Source organism: Onychostruthus taczanowskii, unplaced genomic scaffold (assembly GCF_017590055.1).
Source record: "Onychostruthus taczanowskii isolate IOZ18803 unplaced genomic scaffold, ASM1759005v1 scaffold5, whole genome shotgun sequence".
NCBI classification, from domain to species: domain Eukaryota; kingdom Metazoa; phylum Chordata; class Aves; order Passeriformes; family Passeridae; genus Onychostruthus; species Onychostruthus taczanowskii.
This window is the reverse complement of record NW_024502568.1, coordinates 3,611,542-3,635,759: the sequence shown is the minus strand read 5'-3', so window position 1 is coordinate 3,635,759 and position 24,218 is coordinate 3,611,542. Positions and strand designations below refer to the sequence as shown.

At 39.5% G+C, this 24,218-nt stretch overlaps 1 protein-coding gene across 1 annotated transcript; it reads left to right on the top strand.

Annotated features, from left to right (window-relative positions):
* Positions 1-1,471: 1,471 nt before the first annotated feature.
* On the top strand, positions 1,472-12,975 carry SLC35G1 (solute carrier family 35 member G1). The gene is made up of 3 exons (XM_041415855.1): positions 1,472-1,862; positions 5,652-5,829; positions 6,340-12,975. The coding sequence occupies exons 1-3, from the start codon at positions 1,592-1,594 to the stop codon at positions 7,097-7,099; spliced, it is 1,209 nt and encodes a 402-aa protein (XP_041271789.1). The 5' UTR covers positions 1,472-1,591; the 3' UTR covers positions 7,100-12,975.
* The last annotated feature ends 11,243 nt before the right edge of the window (positions 12,976-24,218 follow it).

Here is a 24,218-nt window from a genome sequence, read left to right as displayed (position 1 = left end):
AAAAAGTAAGTTCTTAATTAAGAGAAAGTTGGGAAATTTTGTATCTCCAGAGGAAAGATTTAGTAAAGCTTTCAGTATAGACTTCGTAGAGAGCTATATTGATAGGAACTGTAACACAAGGTGTTTATAAACACTGTGGCATATATATTTAATTATTTTCTTGGTTTATACCAACAGAGGTTCAGATAATGTAAATATTTAAAAATATTTATGATTTCAACACAACCTTATTAATTGATTTCTCTGATTTTAATAATTGACATAGCACATCTAATTTTTAGTTAAGAACAATTTGTGAAACAATTCTGGTCATATTAATCAACTGCTGGCTCCAAGATAATGAAATACTTACAGCCTCTGCTGGGTTAGCGTGGACTATAAAATGTGCTAAATTAGAGACACCAAAAGCTTGAAATAGCTTTTATGAGGTAGCTTGAGGGAAAACTTAAAATCGTTTGTAGAAAATAGCTTTTATCTACCATTTGGCTTCCATTTTGCTAAAGCTGTAGATTACATTTCCCTTTGTTAAGAATAAAGAAATAAACAGAGATTAATTTATGCAGCTAAGAGATTAATGTGAGCATCAATCTTTCCTTTTAATAGAAATTCCTCCCATTTTAATTATTGATAACAGTTCAGCTTGCTCAAAAAGGAAAAAAATAGCATTTTAAATTTATTCTGCTTCTTTTACTATGCACTTTTTCATGGCTGAGGAAAAAGGGCTATTCCTGTTTTTCTCTCTACCCTTTCCTATTCGCCTACCCAAAGGCATTGGCGGCATTATTTTCTTAGGGAAAACATACGAGGAGGTGGCTACACCTCTGTACCTTACTAACAATCCTGACTGAATCACCCACCAGGCTCCCATCTCCATCCTGCCCCGAGCGTGCAGCCGGAGCCGGCAGCAGCTCCTGCAGGGCGCGATGCGCGGCCCCTGCCTGCTGGCACAGCAAGGCTCACGGGTGCCATCCCTGCTCTTCCACGGGGCGCGGAGCCCGCTGCAGCGGAATTCCCTCCGTGCCAGCCAGGCCAGGCGAGGCTGCGGCGGTGGCAGTATCCCGGGGCAGTGCCCGGGCCGATGAGCCCGGCCGGGCCGAGCTGAGAGGGGTCAGTGCCGCGGGCACACACAGCGGTGCTTTCACTTGGGGCGCGCAAATGACGCAACAACGCCCCTAAAATAACTTCGCGTCACCTTTTCCCAGTGTTTTTTATCTCTTCTCCTCGGAAACAGCCGCGGCCTGCGCGGCCCCCTCCGCTCTCCGCTCTCCGGCGGGGTCAGAGCTCCCCCTCCCGAGGCACCACGGCCTCGCTGCGCCCCGGCACCGCTCCCGCTGCCCTCGCCGGGTCTCTCTCCGGGGGACGCCAGGAAGGAAGCGGGGGGGCGCTGCCTCCTGTCCCGGCAGGGGCGCTCCGCCGCCGCCGGGCTCGCAGGCAGGTACCCGCCGCGGGAGGGCCGGGCCGCCCGGCCGGTTCCAGGCGGGGCCTGGCGGGGGGTGGCGGAGCCGGGACCCGGTGTAGCCTCCCCCGCGGGTGCTCGGCGCTGCGGGCGGGCGGAGGGAAGGCGGCGGGCGGCGCAGGGCGGCCGCACCGCATGCGCAGGAGGGCAGGTGTCGCCGGCAGCCGAGAGCCGCCGGGAGCATCGCGGCAGCTCCGCGTCTTCATGGTGCTGTGCCAGGGCGGAGAGGGCGACGCTGCTCCCGCAGCGGGCGGGCAGGAGCCGGAGGTGCCGCCGGGCCGGGAGGACGGGCCGGGTGCGGTGCTGCCGTGCCCGGCGCCCGGCGTCGAGGCGGCGGGTGCCGAGGAGCGCCGCGCTTGTGGCTGCTGCTCGGGCATGTCCTGGCCGTTCTGCTGCGAGGCACCTGGTGAGGAGGGGGAGTCCGGCAGGCGGGGCAGGGGGGCAGCGCGTCCCGGCTGGGCTGCCCGCTCTCGGGGTGACATTGCCGGGCCGCGGGGGATGAAGAAGTGGCCCGAGGGCATCGGGCCGTCCGCACGTGGCGGCGGGCGGGGAGCGGGCTCGGGCGGCTGCAGAGGGCGCCCGCCCCGCCGGCGGCTCAGCCGCCTCGCCGATTCCGAGCCGTCTCCGGCGGCGGCGGCTCGCACCTGGTGTCCGCGGGTCACCTGCGAGCGGCTTCGGCCTCGCCCTCTTCCTCCCGCTCCTCTTGACCGGACAAGCCGGGCCTGGCGGAGGAATCAGCGGTTCGGCAGGCACGACCTGCTCCGTGCCCCCGTGCCCTGTGCCGGGCGCGGCTCGCCCGGGTGCCCGGTGCCCCCCGCCCCTCAGCGGGCAGAGCGCCGGCACCGCTCACCCCCGGGGCCGGGCTGCTCTGTCGCCTTTGTGAGAATCTCGGGAGCGATTATTCCTCTAGAAAACAGTACTTCCTGTTTTTAAAGTTTTATAGAGTTGACAGGTTTGGGTAAATAGAGGTGCCTTCTGCCTGTGTGGACTTCTGGCACTATAAATGCGTTTGAGAGTGCGCTTTAGTTAGTCCATGTACTTGGGACTGCGACTTCCTGATAAAGCCGCAAATTGATAAAGCCACAAACGTATTGGGAAATATGGAACATGTACGTTTAAAGTGGACTTTTCTTAAAACATAAATGCTATCTTAAAATAATTTCTGAAGTTATCTGGAGTACATTTTTTACAACGACTTCATTGAAAATGTGTTTGTCATTAAAATGTAATTGGCTTTCCAGCAGAAAATATATTTGTTGGTGAGCTGTGGAGAGGCCAGAGTCTTTCATCAGTGAAGTTCACATTAGTGTCACTTCTAAAGCAAAGCTTGGGGCAAAACACCCAGTGTTTGAAATTCTGAAAAACTTTCATTAATTAAACAGAAAGAGTACTTTGGTTTTGGATTGTCTGTCTCACAAAATTTTAGACTGAGTTGATGACTGAAGACTATGAATCACTCCTAGATCTTGTCTGCATGACCATGATTAGTTCCAATGCAGGCTGTTGTGCTCCTGGCACTTTACAGAAGTCAAAGAGAGCTTTTTATTACGTGGGGAATCTTCTGCCTTTCCTGAAGGTCTGGGAGAATCATCTTCTTGCTGTCTATCTTTCCCCTAGCCAGTACTCTTCTGCCTCTCCTGCTGTTCTTGAGATGCTTGTATATGAGGAGTGTGATTTTTTTATTGCATGCATTTTGCAAGTATAAAAACTGTTTGCAACAAAGTACAACATTAAAAACTCAATTAGAATTTACAGCTAAACAGGTCATAGTGGGAGGCATTTACCTATGACTTAAAACAGGAGTGGAAGATTGTTTGAAAGCGTGTGGAGATGGCCAGGAAATAAAACTGGAAAACTAAATCTGTAGCCACTCAAAAAGAGGACTTGGGTACTGCTTGAAATCTTTTGATTTTCAGGCTGCTACATTCTTTGAAAAAAGCATGAGTGCTTGACTGTTTTTATGGTGTCAGGTTGGTATTTTGAGGCTTAATATTTTGTGGGGTGGGAATGTTATCTTAACGTAACTTCTCCCTAAAACTTACTTTGAAATAAGTACTCCTCAGAACTGCAGTTCTTGTTTTTGGTGGAAGAACTTGGACCATTCTGTTTTTAAAAGGAAATAAAACACTTTCTTATTGCACTAAGTACATGCTTTGGCAATTCAAGATGTTGATGGTTTAAATTCTAGTATTACAAGATTCTGAAGATTCTGTTTTTGATAGGCTTGATCTATTGGGTAGCTTACAGAAATTAGTTTCTTCTGATTTTTGTTTGTCTCTTGCAATCCAAAGTTTAATTCTGGGTATAAGATCCTTTCGGTGTATTTTGCTTTAATTTGATTGGTTTTCCATTTCAATGCTTCCTTTATTTAGGTTGGCTTCATTCTGTAATAATCAGAGAAGCTATCATGCCTGAGACAGAAGTTAATAGTTCTGTTTGTGCTGTGTTCATCCCTAAGCCAGCCTGGGTATGGATTTCCCATTTCAGTTATAAGCCAGTCTGATTCCCCTTGTTTCAATATCAGAGACTGTTAATTTTGTAGTTCTCTTATGTGACTGTGTGGATTAACACATTACATAGTTCATGAACATTTTTTTAATTCACTTTGTTTCATAGTTGGTGGGTGTCCTGGTCCAGTGTTGGTAGTTTTTATAGTCAGTTTTATGCAAGAGGCTGTTGCTAAACAGAAATATTTCAAGTAGAAGCTGTAACTCTCAGCTGCAGTGTGGCAGGATTCCTTGAGAAGCAAACCTTTTGCCTACTTCAGGTTGTGGTTGCTGTTGTAAAGCCTGGGTCCCTAGGACTGTCAGCCTGCAGTCTCCCCTTCTAGGCAGTAAGATGCAGTTTCTCACCCTTGAGTGCTGATCTCAAGGAGGATCACAATGGTTTGTGACAAGTTTTGTTAATTAAAAAAAAACCAACAAAAACCTCTCAAAACCATACTTAGTTGCTAAGCAACTTGCAGCAGTACCCAGCTTGATGATGTTTTAGAGAATCCGTGAGACTCACAGGCTGCCACACTAGTGTGAGATGAGGCACCCTTTTATCAAAACACTGCCTCTGGGACATGGAGTTCTGGCTCCTATCTTTAGAGGGAGTCACAAAAGAAAAGGTCACTCCCAATGTTTTATGCAGGTAGAGAAAAAGAAAGAGATAGTGAGGTGACATCCTACTCAAATTTTTAGATGGGCTCTATTTTCCTTGGTGTTCACCTCTAGGTTCAGTGGAAATACTGTTGCTTTTATGCAACAAAGCAATAACAAAAAAGGCTGATTTCTTTGGAGATTGCTGCTGCTGACCTCAACACAGTTCTCTGTCTCACAGTTCTCCCTCTCCTTGCTTGCTTTTTTTTTTTTTTTTTAATTAGTTTAGTGTAGAGAAAATGAGTGGAATGAGGAAGAGTATGTTGTTGAAGAGAGCCTGAGGCAATGAGGAAACTTGAATAGAAACATTAGACTTGGGAAACTTTCAGGAAGGGGAAGTCTGATAAATAAGCATAAACTAAGGTCTTCATGGAATTACGATAGATATCAGGCCTTTGATGTTCTAACATTAGTTACTTAAATTTATTCTACTTAAAAATCTGTATTTGATGCCTATTTCAAGAAAATATTTGGATTCTTACAGCAAGATAAAAATGTTATTGGTCTAGGTCAGATTTAGGGTGATTTAGCTGCAAAATAAACATGAGGTATAACAAAAATGAAGTTCTGTACATAGATTTTCTATTGTGTATTTGTGAGAAAGGAAATTAAATTTTTGCTTGGGAGCCTTAGTTAACTAAGCAGCTGATTCCCAAGATCATAGTTTCAGAATCTGACCATGGACTTTGTAGCCAGTTACATTTATTGGTTCCTGGGCAGAATTGGCTCTATAGTAAATCACCCGTGCTAGTCTGATACCTGCAAGAAGTTAAATCTACTAACTCGTGTAGAACTGCAGTGTTTTGTATCCCAGGTGTTAGAGTTCATCCCTTACACCCTGTTTCAAAAAAAAGAAGACCCATGATGGTCAGTGGAAAATATTTTCATGGTAGGTTTGGTAAATACACATAATAATTGCATTTGTTTCTTTGGTTCCCCTGTTCTCCATCACAAAAATCACTACAGATCCGTGAAGCACTGCAGTCTGCAGAGCTGCCTGATCAGAGAAGTCTTCTAATAGATCCTTATTAACTATAGTTTATCTGTTGCAGGAGCAAAGAAGAAAAGGTGCCCAGGACTTGGTCTGTTTTATACCATGCTGTCTGCCTTCCTTTTCTCAGTGGCCTCCTTGTTTATTAAAAAAATAGAAGATATACATTCAGTGGAAGTGAGTGCATTTCGATGTGTTTTCCAAATGGCATTTGTTGTTCCTGGTTTAATATACTACAAGTAAGTGTAAAAAAAGTTTAAATTTCAAGTTATTTCTTAAAACTAGATCTAGAATTATCACTCACTTAAATATGATTGCAATGCCTTGTTATTTTAGTTTGGACTTCAGTTGCATAACTGCATTATTTTAGATTAGTTGGTTGTTTCTTAATATGATTCAGAAAAGTGAAAATCTTTGACTCCCTGAATGGCAGAGGCTTCTACTAAGATTATTTGTATCAAATGCTTTGATTTCCACAAAGGGGTGACCTTAAAAAAACAGAACGTAATTTGTAGATACTGTTGGGTTATTTTGCAAGTGAAAAATTAATCACTAGAAGAACAGGTTCTGGACTCTGAATGTGATTGGGGGTCATGATGGAAATAAAATGGTCTGTGATCAGATAGTTAAGAATATTTGGGTATTAAACTCCCTTGTCTAGAAAGGTGTGTACCATACTTAAATATGTTTGGATGTTAGTCATGAAATAAGCGAGACAGTGACATTAATGTAACATTTCTGTTTTTCAGAACAGGGTTTTTGGGACCAAAAGGTAAAAGAATTTTTCTTTTCTTCCGAGGATTCCTTGGCTCTACTGCAATGGTTCTTCTCTACTACGCTTACCAAGTCATGCCACTAGCTGATGCCACTGTTATAACTTTCACCAGTCCTGTTTTTACGTCATTGCTGGCATGGATCTTTCTCAAAGAGAAATACACCCTTTGGGATGTTCTGTTTACTCTCTTTGCAGTCGCTGGAGTGATTCTTATTGCCAGACCACCATTTCTGTTTGGCTCACGTGTTACAGGGATTGAAGGAAGTTACTCGGATCACGTTAAAGGAACTGTAGCAGCGATTGCAAGCACCTTATCTGCAGCTTCAACTATTGTTATACTAAGGAAGGTGGGAAAGTCTGTGCATTATTTTGTGTCAGTTTGGTATTATGCAGTCATTGGATTAATTGGATGTGTTATAGCATTGTTTATTTTGAATGAATGGCGTTTACCACATTGTGGTAAAGATAGGGTTTTTCTAATATTAATAGGCTTGTTAGGGTTGGGGGGTCAGATATTTCTCACAAAAGCATTACAAATAGAGAAAGCTGGACCTGTATCAATAATGAGAACAATGGATGTGGTGTTTGCTTTTATTTTACAAGTTCTTTTTCTCGATCATCTGCCAACTTGGTGGACTGTGGGTGGTGCCCTTTGTGTAGTAGCCAGTAGTTCCGGAACTGTCATTCGTAAGTGGAGACACAGTGTGAAAAAAGCTAAACAGAGGGAAATCTAACGATATAGACACCAGTTCACTACACAAACAAGCAATCTTGAAAGATCTATAAATACAATATTTATTTTTATTTATTTAAATATCCCATTTACCAAATTGTAGTACCAAATTATATCCAGTTAAAATAAGTTGATTTTTTTTTTAACCAAAATTGAAGATGTACTAGCAACTGATGAGGTATATACTTTCCTTTGTTATATTTAGGCATGCTAATATGGGCAGTAGAAAGATACTTCAAAGATATTGCTTCCTTTCAAAAGTGTACAATATTTATTTTCCTAAAGTTCCTGACTCTCCACTTAAGACTCTGTTTTTCAGAGCAGTGGAAATAAGTCTCCCAGATTTAATTATATTCTGTGCTTGATTACCACAGGGATTGCAGTACAAAAGTTAGAAGGGAATGAAGAGTTGATAATCCGTAAACAACCAGCTTTTATAGAACAGATAAAGGTTGTACTTCTATAAGCTTTCTAATTCTTATTTAGCACATGCAGATGCCAAATGAAGATTTAATTTGGATTCTAAAAAAACAAAAGTGATTTAATTTTTCCAAGTAATATCAAGAGAAAATTAACTTGTGAAAATTACCTATCAGGTTTGCTTTTTAAAAAAAAAAAGCGTTTTAAGTGTTTGTACTTACTTCACAGACATAGTGAAACAACCTAATCACCTTTTTTTTTTTTCAAAAGTTGTTTTCCCTGTAAACATGTCTTTAGTTGCTGCAGTCTCAGATGAGAGACAACAGTTAATTCTGTACCACATATAAATTAGCCCTTTCTTCTGGTATGGACTGCTGTGCTGCAGCTGCACTTTTCTTTAATCTATGCAAAAGATTATATTTTTTAGGTATTTAATATAGGTTATATTTAATGCTTCTTATGACCCTTTTTAGATCCTTCTAAACAAAAGTTCTTTATGAGACCAAGTTTGAGTCTCCTTTGCCTTCATAAACGTAGAAGAATTTACATTAGAGCTTTTGCCTGTTTCCTAAGAATGTACAAGAGTGCAATGTAATTGCAGCTTCACAGAAAATGCAAGTTGGCCAAGGTCATACAGAGATTCTAGAGAAGAGGTTTGAGGAAAGCTTGGTGGAAGGGTGACACTATGCATACACATCACATTCAGGCATCCACACTGCATCAGGCAGTCCTAGTGGGCAACTTCAGTCCCACTTTTCATGCTGGCCCTTTTAAGTCTGTGTTTGTCACTTCTCTTACACATCTTCTCACTTTTGTAGGCTTTATCTTGAATGCAACAAATACTAACGAAAAATAGTTTTATTACTGATCTTGGTGTCTTTCACATTTCAGGAGCACTAAACATGTAGTATCAGGAAGTGGAATTTTCCCAAGTAGAAACTTTTGGGTCTTGTCTCAGTAAAGTGTAAAGACAATTTTAATTGGAATCTTTATTTGGTCCTTTGTATCTTGAGGAGGTTTTCAGTTACTTACTCAGTCTAGTGTTTTTCTAAAAGAGAATGCTGTGTTCTGTACACTTGTTAGATTTTTTTTTCTAAATCACTAAAGGTGGTGGACATTTCTTTTGATTTGTAGATGTCTGGTCACATGTCTTTTCCTTTGCCAATAAGCATTGCATCCTGTCAGGGCAGATCCAGGGTCTTCAATCCCAAATGCATGGAATGCAATAGTACTTTAGGGTCAGAGTATCATAATATACTGAGTCAGAAAGGGCCTGTCAGAATCATGGAGTCCCACTCCTGGTCCTGCACAGGACACCCCAAGAGTTACACCATATGCCTGAGACCATTGTCCAAACGTTCCTTGAATCAGACAGGCTTGGTGCTGTGACTGCTTCCCTGGGGACCTTGTTCCAGTCCCCAAATATCCTCTGGGTGAAGAACCTCTTCCTAATATCCAGCCTAAAACTCTCCTGACTCTGCTTCAGGGCATTTACTTGAGTTCTGTCACTGACTACAGGGAAAAGAGATCAGCACCTGCCCCTCCACTTTCCCTTTTGAGGATGTTGAAGACCTCAGTGAGGTGTCCCCTCAGTCTCTTCTTCTCCAGGGTGAACAGACCAAGTGACCTTAGCAACTCCTCATAAGTCTTTCCCTGCAGACCCTTCACCATCTTCATGGCCCTCCATTAAGCTCTCTAAGAGCTTAATGTCTTTCTTACCTTATGGCACTCAAAGCTGCCCCCAGCACTCAGTGCAGCTCCAGTGCAGAGCAGAGCAGGACAATCCCTCCCTCGCCCAGCTGGCCATGCTGTGCCCGGTGTCCCCCAGGACACCTTGGCCCTCCTGGCTGCCAGGGCACTGCTGACTCTTGCTCACCTTGCCATCCACCAGGCCCCCCAGATCTCTTTCTGTGGTGCTGGTCTCCAGCCTCTCCTTCCCCAGTCTGTCTGTTGCCACACCCCAGGTGCAGAATCTGTCACTTGACCTTGTTAAACTTCTTATGTTTGGTGATTGCCCAGCCCTCCAATTTATTGAGGTATCTGCAGGGCTTCCCTGCATTTGAGGGAGTCAACAGCTCCTCCCAATTTAGTGTCATCAGCAAACCTGATATTCCTTGGAGCCCTGCATCCAAGTCATTAATGAAGATGTTGAAGAGAACTGGGCTGAACTAGAGCCCATTAGAGACTGGACAGCTGATGCCACCACATTCTCTAACTCTTTGTGCCTGACCTGTGAGCCAGTTGCTCACCCATCATGTAACACAGTTATCCAGCTGTGTGCTGGACATTTTGTCCAGAAGGATGCTGTGACAGTATCAAAAGCTCTGCTGAAGCCCAAAAAGATTATGTGTACTGTACTGGCTTTCCTAGATTGACTAGATGGGCTACCCTTTAGTAGAAGGAAATCAGGTTTGACAATCAAGACTTGCCATTCATGAAGCTGTGCTGGCTGGGACCAATGATTGAATTGTCCTCCAGGTGTTTCTCATTACCTCACAGAAAAACCTTTTCCATGTATCTGGATATGAGGAGCTGTCCTTGTCCAAGTTTCTGTAGGTAAAACCTGCACCCTGAATCTGAATGTGTTTATGGACATGAGAAGATTCCACTTGAGTGGTAGAACCAGTTCCTGCTTACAGCTGACTGTTCTCTGCTTTTCCTGAACACTGAAGCTCAGCTACTGCTGACAAGGTCAGGAAACTGCTTTATTATCTCTTAAAAGCCTCACATAATAAAAAAATTCCAGTTTGGCACCCTTTTTTGCTTAATACTTGAAACTGTGAACTGGGATTGTTTTTCTGCTGCTTAACCATCGCTGCCATTGAGAGCAACTTTCAGGGGAGGGAAGGAAAACAGACTGCATTTTTTACTGCTTCACTTCTTGTGTAATATGCATGTGTTTGAATTGCCACTTAGAAAGGTGTGGTTCCAAAGCTGTTCAGATTGATGCAGACTTGGATTGTCAGCTAGCCCTGCTCTCTCCCCTTGGCTCAATGCTTATGTGGTTATGTGATGAGCTACCCCAGGGAGCTGATCCAGTACATATCTTCTTAGTAAGATTGTTGGAGAGGGCAAAACCGGAGTAGCCTAGACTTGATGACAGTATAAAAACATTAGGAAGTAGAATTTGGTATTGGTTTAAATTACATCATATGAATGTTGCTTTGTCAGTACAGAAGAAAAATTATGTGGAAGCTTACATTAAAAAACATCCGTGTGATTTCAATCAATCTTGTTTACACTTAGTAGAGAAGAACAGTTTACTGAGGAAAGGATTGTTTTCTAGCCCTTAACACATAAGTAAATGTAGAAAATATGCTACATGACCAGAAATCTACATCTAGGTGTAGTGGTTTGTAATTTTTTCCTCAAGTTATAGCAGAAACTCTTTCAATATATTTCTTGTGCCAAAAGCCCCAGATGATTGTTTTTTTTCTTTGTTCGAACATACAGGGTTTCCTTATGGCTTCATCTGCTTATTTCCTCTTGCTGTTCTTAAACCTTGCTAAATATTTAAGTTGTTAAAATAATAATCTAAACCAGATCCTGTGTTGGAGGATTTATGTTTTGGAACATTGTTTTGATTTTGATTGATCTTTTAGGGAACTGTTTAACTGGAATGAGACTGAAGGACTTGACTAGGGCTTCTCTATCCATAAAGCATGACAAGCTAGTTTCTGTAATTAGTTTTTTTTAGATGATGTTGGGAATGAAATACATTTAAGCTTTAAGTTCTTCAACCACCTCAATTTTAAAATTTTTCATCCTCTCAAATATAGGCTGAAAGCCTAAATATTAGTTGCAAGCCTTAATGAAACTACAACAGTGTGGATACCATGAAATGCTGGGTTTTTAAAATTTAAAATATTTCTTAAAATTTCTGTTGCGATTGTAAAACTTTCCTTCAAAAATTAACAGTTTGAGAATCTGAAATGAAACTGGCTGAGCCTTGATGCTTTTACATTTTTCTCTTCTTTAGCTTTTTAATACAGCAAATTTCTCAGGGTCAAAAGTATTTTTCTGAGCTTTGAGTCAGAAATATATTGATGTTCGTTGTCTGTAGTGTCCTGCTGTGATCTTTACTTTATAAATATGCTGTTCTAATAGCAACTCCTTCCTATGTAATAGGGTGGAATATTGTTGCATTGCAATTGCTTTGTTATAATGTTAAGTTTCTGTTGAATTTCAACATATTCATTCAATGTTCTGATTTCAGTGGATTCTGAATAGAAGGAGTAATAATTAATTATTGGTTATTTTGCACAGAAACATAGGGAAAAAAGATTTAGTTGTTACTGATGCATCATAAATTTTGTTCATTTGTTCTTTACTATGCAAGACACTGTAATTGCTGGTGGTCTTCAGTGAGACTTTGTAGCCTTAATGCCTTATGTACCCAACTCTTCTTTAGAAAGCTGATGGCTTTGTACTGTCACTGTGCAGCAGCCAATTTCTTTCAGGTTCAGTTGGTTGTTTAAAGTATGCTCTAAAAGCCCTTTAAATAAGGGCTTTTAAATAAGTCTACACCGAGAATTTGACAAACTCATTGTGTAGACAAGGGTGATCTATATAATTAAAATGGATTTCCAGCATCTATCTAACACCAGGCATGAAATAACCTCAACATAACAGCATTGGTGATATTACTAGTTAAATGTGTAATTTTTATTCTGAAAACAGATTCCCAGTTCCAAAAAGCGGTCCAAGATGGCGCTTCCCGGAATTAGTAATGACTAAATGGATTGTATTTCCCTTGATCGTAATTTAAAAAATAACAGCTACTCCCATGGTATTTTCTCTTCCTTGAGCTTTTGTTTAAGAGTTGTCTGTTGGAGGGTTTATTTCTAGGGAGGCAGCCTCTTTTGAAGTTATTTCCTTGCTAACTAGCAGTAGTTACCCAGGAAGAGTCTGATTTTTAGTTCTCTAACTTACCATGATTACAATGGCAGGCTCATCTGTGGCATCAGCCACACAAAGGTTATAAAAACATTGTCTCTGTCCCTGCATGGATTCAGTGTTGGCAGTGCTGACAGCAGATGTGATCACTGACCTCAGCAGGACATTGCAGCTACCAGCAGAATGTTTTTGGGGTCATAACTGCCTGTATATCCAAAGAGAAGTTGTGGCTTTATGTTCCTGCAGATGCAGGTGACTTCAGGGGGGGAACACACATAGAGTTCTATGGTGATAACTTCTGTATATCAGAATGAGTAATTTCCTATGTTATGTGAATTACTGTTTGACAAAAAGGGGGTAAAATACCCTCAGCATTAATTAAAGGATTTTTGCTATGTCCTATATATTGTTAAATATATGTTGAATTATATGTTTTGTAGAAGTTACTGGCTTTGTTATGTAGTAGTATATTTTTATAGACAATTCTTATATATTGAAATGTTAAGAATATTTTCATAAGAGATTTATATTCCTTATTGCTAATAAAAGGATTCTGAATAATTAATCTCTGGTTTTGCATTGATTAGTGGAATATAACTGAATGCATTGATTGTAAAACTTAGTGAAAGAACTGTTAATCAAACAGTCCCTGGTATACATGAACATAGGCCTCAAATTCTGCTAATATCGTGCTGCATCACTTTTTATGCCTTGCAACAAGCTAATGAAAAAATAAAGCTTCATCAGCTTCCACACATTAATTTCTTCACTGGAAACACTGTAGCATTGACAGATCAGTAAAGTTACATTTTCCTGTGTCCAAGTGGCAGTCTGTTTCTGTGGATTTTTTTGTTCTGTTTTATTACTATACATCATGATGGAAATTCAATTTTTGTCCCACTTGTTACAAGGTGATACTTAATTCACCCTTGTGCTTCCCATTATCTAGTGTGTTAATAATTAATTTGTCACCAAAGAGGGAAAAAAATTCCTATTTGCTAAGCATTACAGAAAGATTGCCAGTTTTAATTGTCCTTACAGCAGTGCTGTTTCCTACAGTGTTGTCAGTTCTCATAAGAGCAGAAGATATCAGAAGTGAACTTCTCAAGCTTGTGCTCGAGAGCTTTGAGAGGAAGTGACAGATGTTTTTTCTGGGTGTAACTTAGAGAGGGAAAAATAGAGGAGGGACTATGAGTTACATCGTGGGGAGTTACTGGCAGCATTGGCCTCTCCATCCAGCATCCTCTTCACTTTGTATGCTCAAAAATTAACTCATTGTGGGACAACTCGTCACTGGTTGTTTCACAGGCTTTAAAGTAAAGGAAAAGCAAGGTACTTCCAAGAGATCTGACTGTGCCAGGCATAGGCAAGGGAAGGGAAGAAACTTTGCCACTTTCTCTTGGCAGTTCTCTGTGTTCTTTGGAACAGCTAATCTAATAGAAATTTAAGCTTTGAGGGAAGGGGGCGGGGGAAAGAATTTTTTGGTGACTATTAAAATCTTTATTTAGAAATGATTAGTGACATAGCATAAGAGACAAAGGTTATTACTAAATGATAAAACTCTTGAAAAAAAATTACACAATTATGCTATTCACACACACACACACACAAAAAACCCCCAAAACCAGACAAACAAAACAACAAAAACCAACAAAACGAAAGAAACAAACAAGAAAAACCAAAAAAAAAAAAAAAAAACCAACACCCCAAAAAAACCTAAATGGTGAGAGATCAAAGGATCTCAAATTAAAAAGCATTCCCATTACTGGAAAATAAACTTCACTGAAGTTGCAAAATACTTAAGAGCACTGTACTTTATTGTTTTGATAAAGTGTTCTTACAGTCCTGAGCACAGGAGGTAGTGCATGAGACAAAATATGCAGATGAACTCTTCAGATAGGTTTCAGTTGATTGTTCAATTGGCTTTTGTGGAACTGTATTTTCTGACACTACTGAATATAGTTCATACATTACCCTGTCAAGGAGCAGTGAATTCCAGAAAGGATAAAAAACTGATTTGTCAGCTGAGTTTACATGGTAAGCAAAGGGAAAAAGATTTGAGTTCCTGCAATGCTGGAGTGAAGTGTTTTTGGGGTCTCATGAGAGAGGTGGAAAGAAAACTTGTGCTTCCTGGCCAAGAAGTTAATTTTCCCTCTGTAATGTGACTGTTCTGTCGGCAGGTGGGGCTGTCTTTCTTAATTTATTCCTTAGTGTGTAAGATTAAATCCTTTTAAAAATCCAAATCCACAGATCTAGACGTTAAAAGTTTCAGAACAATGATGTACTCAGTGAAAATATTAAATTTAAGTGGGGTTCAAAATGCTATTGAAGCATTTTACTAACTGCAGAATACTGCTCAGCAGACCCTTGAATAATCTCTTAATCTCTTTTCTCTGATGTTTTAAACTGTATCCTGCACCCCCCAGAGCAAAAGATTCTAGAGGGTGCTGGACGACTTTGGCAAGGCTTTGTCTAAAATTCTAGGGAGCAGGGAGAGAGGGTCTGCTCCCTTCATGTGAACAACAGTGGTTGGCAGGGAGCCTGTAATGAGATTGGACATCTTATCAGATGAGGGTACTGGGTATGATGCAGAACAACAGTGGTTGGCAGGGAGCCTGTAATGAGATTGGACATCCTATCAGTAATGAGGGTACTGGGTATGATGCTGTCTGGATATGCAGCATGTGTCCTAAACATTCTTATTTTATTTAAAAAAAAAATAGGGAGTGGGGGAGGGATAACAAGTACATTCTTACTGTTAAATTCTTTGTGGCAAGTTGTGGTGGGCTAGGATGAATTTAGGCTACTGGATCTAAGGTTGCATGGAAACAGAGCACATATGCTGTCTGAGCAGTTGACCTTGTTGCTCTCTGTTTTTCTCCTGTTTGGCTGGAGAATTTAAAAAATATTTCTGTTCCACTCTTATTTTTATTTTTGGGCTGGGGTGACACCCCTGCATAGTTCTTGAGCAGGTTCTCGGTGCAGATGCTGAGGCAGGGAGACCTTTTACATCATCTAGTACCTCATCCCCAGGCCCACTGCCAAATATTTCCAATGCCAGGGTTTCCCAGTAACTGTTGCCCTGGTCACCACAGCACAGGGCTATGGGCAGGAGCAGGTGTGCTGGAAGAGCCTCTTCAGGCACAGCAGCTCATTAAATGAGGAAGTTGTGCAAGCTTTTGAGCATAGATGAACCATACTGTGCCTGAAGCCTGGTAGAGTTGGGAAAGGTTTCACCAACTTAAATTAAGGCAGAGAAATACTAGAAAGAGAGGAGGTGACATGGCTAAGTACTACAGTGAGCTAGAAAAAATACTTGTCAACATGTTTTCCATTAGAAGGTTGGCTGGAGTATTTTTTGCTGGTGTTAACTGGCACTGTTAGGTGTTGTTCTACTTCATAGGAAGTACTGAACAGTTTTTGGGAAGCTGAGTAATTTTAGAGAAGAGAAAAACCTTTTTAATATTATTTGGAAAGGCTACGTGGCAAATCCATTTTATTTATAAAAATACAGTGCACTGTGAATCAGATATTAATATTTACTTTCTTGTTTTCCCATTAGTACTTTATTACATAAAACAAATATTCCTTTATATTACCATAAAATTGTTCAGTCACTAATAAGTTTTGATCAGGAAGTGAAGGAAAAGGCTGTTTGCTTTTGAAAAGTAAACCTGATTCTTTTCTTTTTCACTTTGCCAGAATTATTTAATGTCAATCCATACCTTGTAAAAGATGTGTGTTGAATTTCTTCACTAAACATCCTCTTTATGTAATACGAACAAGACCTTGTGTTCTGCTATTTGTAGTAACATATGTAGGGAGTCCATATGAAAACACGTAGCTGATATTCTTTATTCTTCCATGTGACAAAACATTTTTTTTTCATTATTAAAAATGGAGAGTGACAACAAAATACTACAATCTGAAATCTCTCATGGGAGGACTGCAAGACAGCCTTTTTTGCTCCAGAAGCCTCCTTTGTTATGTGATTTATCTCCCTTTTCTGCTTTACCTGCCAGAACCATATAGCTGTATTTCCTTTGCACTTTGTTACTTCTTAATTTGCACAAAAGGTGGCTAATTTGAATTTCTGATGTTACCAGCACAGTTATGTGTTTTTTAAAGGAAGGAAGGTGTGAAATAGACACACATATATTAAGACAAGCTAGAAATTTTACAGATTAACCATATTTTTTTATCAGCAAGACTTGTAAATTTTAATTACAATGTCTGTCATAAATCATCTTGGTGGCAAGCTTTACCGAACAGCCTCTTGTATCTCCTGTTCTCTTAGGAGGGGGAAGGAAGGGGGAGAAAAGGGAAAATCTTTGTTCTGTCACTGGCAAGTTCTCTGTAGCAAAGCTGTCCCACTGAAGCCTGGCTGTGTGATTGGGTACAGATTTAAGGAAGAGAAGGAACAGTTTGTTCTCTGCTGATTATATAAGAATACCCTTGACAGCATGTTGCTTGCTTCAGATTACAGCCTGTATCCCATGATTAGCATGGAAAAAAATAGGAAAACTAGAGTGATACCCACATTTCTACTTCTTTACTACGCCTTTTTTTAATCCTGGAAACCTTGGGCTTAAGGTGATGGACACTACTTTATTTTAGCCAGTAGCTCTCTAGGTGTCAGTTTTGATCAAGCAACTTAAATACTCTTTTACTCAAGAAAAATATATTTGCCAGTTTGATTCTGCTGTTTAAAATTTTCTGGAGGATTCTGGTATTTCTAAATTCTCTGATGCCCACAGATATTTTTGTAGCACGTTTTTCTAATTTGCCTTTTGTCTCCTTGGATATTTAGAACTTCATTTCAGGATTGAAAGTACTTTTGCAGTCTTTACAGATCTTTTTTTTGTGACAAGACAGATTTCCTCTTTCGTATGCATAGTTGGAAGTATGTTCCAGGTAGATAATTAATGAAAAAGCATTATTCACATTTTGTTTCTCCCATTTAAATGTTTTTAAAGCATTAGGAACTTCTGGACAGAAACATGAAGGGTTACATTGCACTTTTTAAAACTGCAGCTTAGATCTCTCTCTGGAGCTTAAAGAAGAGCAGGAAAGAACAGCAGGTACGTTCAGTTGTGCTCACACTGTCCTCTCTCAGAGGTGGAATCTATGGGAGCTATTCTGGTTGTACTCTCAGGGGACAGGCGTATTGGGTGTGCAGTGAGGGTGCTCAGAAAAGGGAATAAGATCAGTCAGGACTGCAAAGCTCTTACCTGTGCATATGGTGAAGATGCATGTGGTTTGAGGTCATCTTATGCTCGCTCTCCTGCCAAGTGCTGCCGTCGATGGATCTTCACTGGAAAGCCGATCACAGTTACAATACACCGGCAACTGAGAGGCTTGAAACCAACTGTACTGTCTTCAGAAATCCTAGAAATTTGTTTTGGACAAATATTTTATGAAGATGTTTCCACACCAGCCCCAGTCACAAACAATTTGGTTTTTTTAGCAGCAGTTTTGCTGTCACAATCTTCTTGGTAACTTTTCTGCACATGATTGTAGGTCGTTGGTTTAAAATCTGGTGGTGCTTATGTATAGTTTTATTATTTACTTTTTTCCTTTAAGTCTCAATTTTGTTTTTATGACTTTTGTGATAATTTCAGGTGTACTTTTATTGGTATGTTATCACACTTTGAAGAATTTTTGACTAGGTTGTCTGGGATTTTCAGTATTAAATGCCTCATAACCACATGTATTTATTTTCTTAACCTTAGCATATATATGACACCAAGTTGTAATTAGTGACTCCATGTTAAACTGTACCAACATGTCTATAAAACACAGCATATGGATATCTTGATGAAAGGAAATTGGGAGATGCTGCTTTTATAAACCTGAAAGCTGCAGAGCAGATGTGGAAGGAATTACTGCAAAGAATCTCAACTGGCATATAAAACAGAAGCTGAAGTTTATTTTGGTTTTATTATAAAAGAAAAAACATTTTACTAAAGCTCTGTTGTATTTAGGTTACATAAAATTGTGTTGTTCAGGACTAGCTGTGAAACTGATGTGACAATGGAACAAGGCAATTTTTTCTCCTTTAAATATTTAGTACTAGAACTTTACAAGTGGATTGTAAAATACGTATTTTTAGAATTTACAGTGAATTTAATAATGTTCCTTTTTGGAGGAGAAGACTGTAATAGATATCGCAAAGTTAATATCTTTTTTTTAATTACATGAGCAAAGAGCAAAATAGTGATTACCCTTTTTTCAGTCTGATTGTCTGGCTTCTTCCATGGAAAGTCCTTGTCATAAATGCTCATTTCTGAAGAACTATTAACCACAAGCATTCCCATGCTCTCATGTTTTCAACACCTAATCAGTCAGCCTGACTTTGCAGAAAACACTAGATTATTATTTACTTACCTATTATAGATTTCAGCAAAGCATTGATGTGCTTACCAGGCTAAAACATGGCTGCTGTTATAACACTAAAAGATTTTACTCATTTTATTTTCCTTTTCCATTTTTCTGTTAATGTAATGCTGCATTAAAGCTGCAGTGAGTTACACTGCACAGTGAAAACAGTACAAGATTTTGAGTTATGCTGTTTTCATACAGGGTACTTGGAATCACCCAACATAAAGTACCTTAACACTAAGAAGAGAAAAATACTAACATACTGGGTAATTACATGTTTTCTAATATGATTGCTCATTGTGTTGACACCCATATTTTTCAACTATTAAAAGAAAACCAGTTAAAATACCTTATGGCTTTAAATTTGTTTAGGTTCGTTACCTAAACAAATTCTTGTGTTGGTTCTTGAATTTGGTAAAATGTGTACCATGGCAGGTTGCCAGTAAAGGAACTGAATGGGGTTAATATTAAATTAAACTGTAGACTGGTTGTTTTTTAGACATTATAGACAATATAGATTTTATAATTTATTACATGAATAACTCATTGACTTGACTGCTTGTTTAAAGGGATGACAGCATGAGCAAGTCAGGCAATTTGTTGCTTTCTTTGCACATGAAGGGAATCTGTGAGTGCAGTGATAATTCAGTGTTCAAACTAAAGGCACGATCATGAGGCAACAGAAGAACTACTTTTTGGTGAACCTCCCTTGAAAATGTCAGTCAGGACAAACAAACCTAGAAATAAGTGTTCAACACAATTAATCAGGTGAACTTCAACAGTTAATGGCATTAAACAAATACATGTATAGATTAGATAACTTAGGCTTTATTGTTGGGATGCTCAGGACAATACCCCATTCTGATTGGACCATGTAATTTTATGCAAGAAACAACACACTTTATAAATGTATTAAGGATGTTACTGTGTATTTGAGGAACTTTAAGACTATATGAGGTAAGCAATAAAGCAGGCTTCTCAATACATTTTCAACATGACTGTATAATTTGATGTGGAATGAAAGTGCTAGTTACTTGCCACTTTAAAATGACTAATATGTATGTCTATTATTGACCCCCAAATTTTCATAGATTAGTCAATTAATAGCAATGTATTTTCTGTCTTCTGTGTTATTTTTTAGGGAGAATTAGCAGAAAATTATGGTATAGTATTCAATTTTATAAGAAATTATTAACTTTATTCAATCACTGCTATTAATACTTTGACTTCCATTGTCCCTGAAATGTAATATGAAATAAACAAGAGTTATCACCCCAATGTTTTGAGGACCCATATTTTAACATAGTCTCTAACTTTAAAAAAAATCATAAAATAATGGCATACTAAAAACATAGCTAAGTTATACAGTGGGAATACAGTTAAGGCATAAAAGGCTTTCTTTGATCTACAGCAGGAGCTACTTCATTGAAATATGAAATTTCTCAGGCTAAAACTTGCGTAGCCAAAAAATGATAATGCAATTATACCATATTTACAATTAATTATCCTTAGCAGAAATGTTCTCAGAAAAGTGTGTGAACTTTTTTCAAGTTTACTATGAAACCTTTTGTATCTTTTCCAAAGACTAACTGGGGGATGACTTTATTAATTATTTGAAAGTCACACAGCTGATGTCAATTCCAAAGCTCATTGTTTCAGCTTTTTTTTAACTGTTTTTTAAAAATCTAGTTACATTTTTTTTTTTCTAATTGAAATGTCAGAAAGTCTTTAAGCAAGTTCATTAGACTTTCAGAATTTCCTCTATGGTCATAACAGTCAGGCAAAACTGACCTCACATCACATAAAGTAACATTAAGTTTGGAATATGGTTACAAAGCTTTTGGAACATTTGTAGAATAGAAGACTTCATAAGAAACCTCCAGTCCAGAGTTAATGTAAAAACAATTTCTGAAATTCAAGTAGTTTGTCTTATTTATTAATTAATTATTTATTATTTTGAATCAGTATAGAAGTCATACTGGTTGGGATTATTTATTTAGCAATCACAAGCAGCCTCAAAATAGGTCTTTCAGTAAAATAATTGTCTTAAGTGAAACTGCCTTTCTGTAAGAACTGTTACATGGGGCAGAATCCCGTTATGACTGAAGTAGGTTGTGCTTTACAGAGCTGAGATGTCCTGACAGAGCAGTCGCCACCCTGCCTCCATGGGCTGTACTTCTGCAGAATGATAATTGGTTTCTTGGAAGCAAGGAATTAATTGCAGATAAAGCCTGTGTGTTTCTTCACAACAAAGCTGCCTATCCATTAGTAAATCAATGAAAATTTTGCTGTACTGAAACCAGAGTGCAGTTAAGAAAACATTCTCAGTCCTTACTTTCATGTGTTTCTAATTTTCTTTTAGAATTTCTGTTTGCATTTGTGCAAGTGTGCGTGCTTTTCTTTAGTCCTAGCTGAAGGGTGAGTTTTGGAGCAAAGCCCAAGGAAAAACCTTTTGGCTATTTTTTTTAAAATTAAAAGCATATTTTAAGTGTTTTATGTAATTTGTTAAATAAATTGTTTGAAAATATTGCTATATAATACCACTATTGAAAACAAAATATTCCTTTATACATTATACTGCAGGGTTTAGGCAAGTGATTCATGGTTCAGACTGACTGCAGAAAAAAAGCCAGGTATTCTTGAGTACTGATGCTACCACTGTACGTTTTTTTCTGATGGGAAAATTGCCCAAGTAAACTCACATTGCTTTAGTTTCCCCATCTGTATAATGTGAATAATACTTACCATCCTACAGGAATGTGTAGAATTTAATATTTATGCATCACTTTGAAGTTCATCTCTAAATCAGTTCTGTAACCCCAACTCCAAAATGCATGGTTAGTAGAAGACTGTGAGACACACCAATATTTTCTGGAAGGACTGTCTTTTTCTCTACCTATAAATACTGTGTTTGAGCTGGATGTGTTGTCTTCCTATATCATCAAGCCTGATGGAGCAGTAGAGTATAATGTGATGACTAACAGAGTTCTCATGAGAACAGGGTAGACACTGATGTACAATGAGGGAGAAAAACTGAAGCATTCTCAAGACACTTTCTGCTTCGCTGAGAATGTTAAAAAGAAACCATGACCCGTGAGTTAAGTCCAGCAAAAAAATACTTTCTTCATCTGTACAACATTGAGGTTGCCAGGCAGCTCAAAATTCACTTCTGCAAAGCTCAGATGTGGAAGTCCCCCAGAAAAAGTGGAATTCTGGCTGCCTGCAGAGTTCACCCACCTTGGGAACAAATTTGAAGAAAGGAAGGTGACTTTTTTTGAGAGGAGTCCCTTCCATTGTATGTACAACCAGGGAGAAATGTCCTGGCTGACAATCCTAGCAGCAGCTTTCCAACTTATCACCAAGGAAATGAGCTTGTTCCCAAGTAGGTCTGCTTGCAGCAACTTTATTACATATATCTAGACACCATTATTTCTTCATTGTCAAATTTTCTCAACTGCAACGCTTGGTAGCAGGGATGCAATTTCTGAACTGTTAATTGCATAAATACATTCTAGGAAAAGAGCAGTCCTGCAGCTTTTTGATAGTTGTAATTACTTCTTTCCTACAGTTTCAGAGAAACAAATGTAATCCTGGAGAAAATGAACATCTAATTACTTTGTAGGGAGCACCTCTCACTGTTGTATCTCAAGTGTAGCTTTCACAGTGTTCAAAAATCTTACTATTATTATTAAATAATTGTCCAGTATCTTGATGAAATGAGAAGTCTTTAATTTACAGGTGAGGAGCTGGATCTCAAGAATAAAATCCTTAATACAACAAATGGCTCAAGCTTGTTATTGATCCCCAGTATGCTAAGCTGGCCCATTGATATGTGACTGAAGACAGATGCCTTTTTGGCCAGTCAAGGATATGGCGATTTCTCCAAATTTTCCATTTATTAAAATGCTACACTTCCTTTTCAGTATATATCTTTTACTGCTGGAGTTTTGGAAGTTGGAAAAAAAGTGCAAACACATTGTAAAGGAACAGTTATATATATTTTCCCCTGGAATAATGTGATAGCAACTTTCCTGCACTCTTTAAAACAAATGGAAAAGCAGAGAGAAACTGGAAAAAGCTTCTGTGGAAAGGCTGGTGTTGCCTGTGTGTTTGGAGGATAATTCATTGTCACTATTGTAGAGCTGAAAACCCATTGCATGACTTGCTATGAAGCAACTGACACAAGTTGTAGTGTACACTAGAATTAATTGGTTGTATTTTGAGCCAATATTCAGGCTGTAAATATACGAAAGTACTGAAAAATACACAGATCACACAAAACATGAGTTGGAAAAGATTCACTACTCAAATTTCAGTTTTTGCAAAATACTGTCTTATGGCATTTTTTGGATACTATATGCACTGAATGAAATCCAGGCCATGCTGGAGGCAAAGGCAATGTATTTTTGGCAGGACCTGGATTTTATCCAATATATACTATATTTCAGTATAGAATGATCAATATTACAAGTTAATTACCTAAATTAGACTGACCATGACTCATGTCTCCTAAACAATAAATTATTTAGATGGTATGCTGCTAAAAAGATCAAGGTGCTCTACTATGGTGGATGTATTTTCTGCTGTTCTAATAACCAGAACCTATAAGCCGTGGAAAGACTCAGAACAGATAATAAATGTAAAGCCAGGAATTAAACAAATATATAATACACTATACCTGACCTAATTTATTTTAAAAATCCAAATAACAACATAAAACCTGTCTGAAACATGTAACTTACCAGCGGGTAGCTTCACTGGCTTTTTTGATGTATTTGTTGAATTGAGTATTTGCTAACAGATTTTCTCCACTGTTATTACTATCTACAGGACATCAGTACTCTTTATTATGCTCACAAGATAATTACTGCAATGAGGTGATATGTGTTTGCTCAGGTAACAAAGTAGAATACGAAGGGATAGATCTGATTTTCAGGTGGTAGTATAATGTAAATAGTATAATGTAAAATGGTATGACGAGTTCCTTGCTTTCAAAGAGAATGAAATAAATGAACTGTAAGTTCATTGTCCCACACTGGGACACAATCCCCACACACCTTTGTTATGTATCCATGCCCTTCACATAAAAACGTCCTAAACAAACCCGTATTAGCTATAGCCAACTCTCGCCAGTTTAAAAATTGAGAATGGTTCCTTTAAACTAGAACTTCATGAGACTTTTCCTTCTTGTACTTCGTACGGAAAAAAATCGCAGGCAGAGGTGCGCTGCTGCCTTCACCAAACCGCGTTGTCCCGCAGGGACGATGAAGCCACGCCGCGTTCCGCTGCCCTCCCCAGGCTCCGCGCTGGCCCCGGAGCTGCTGCCGGGGCGAGGCACCGGGCCGGGGCTGCGCTCCCCGACCGGCTCCGCAGCGCGGCCGCGCTTCCCGCGCCGCGCCCGGGGCGCTGCGGGCATGGAAAGT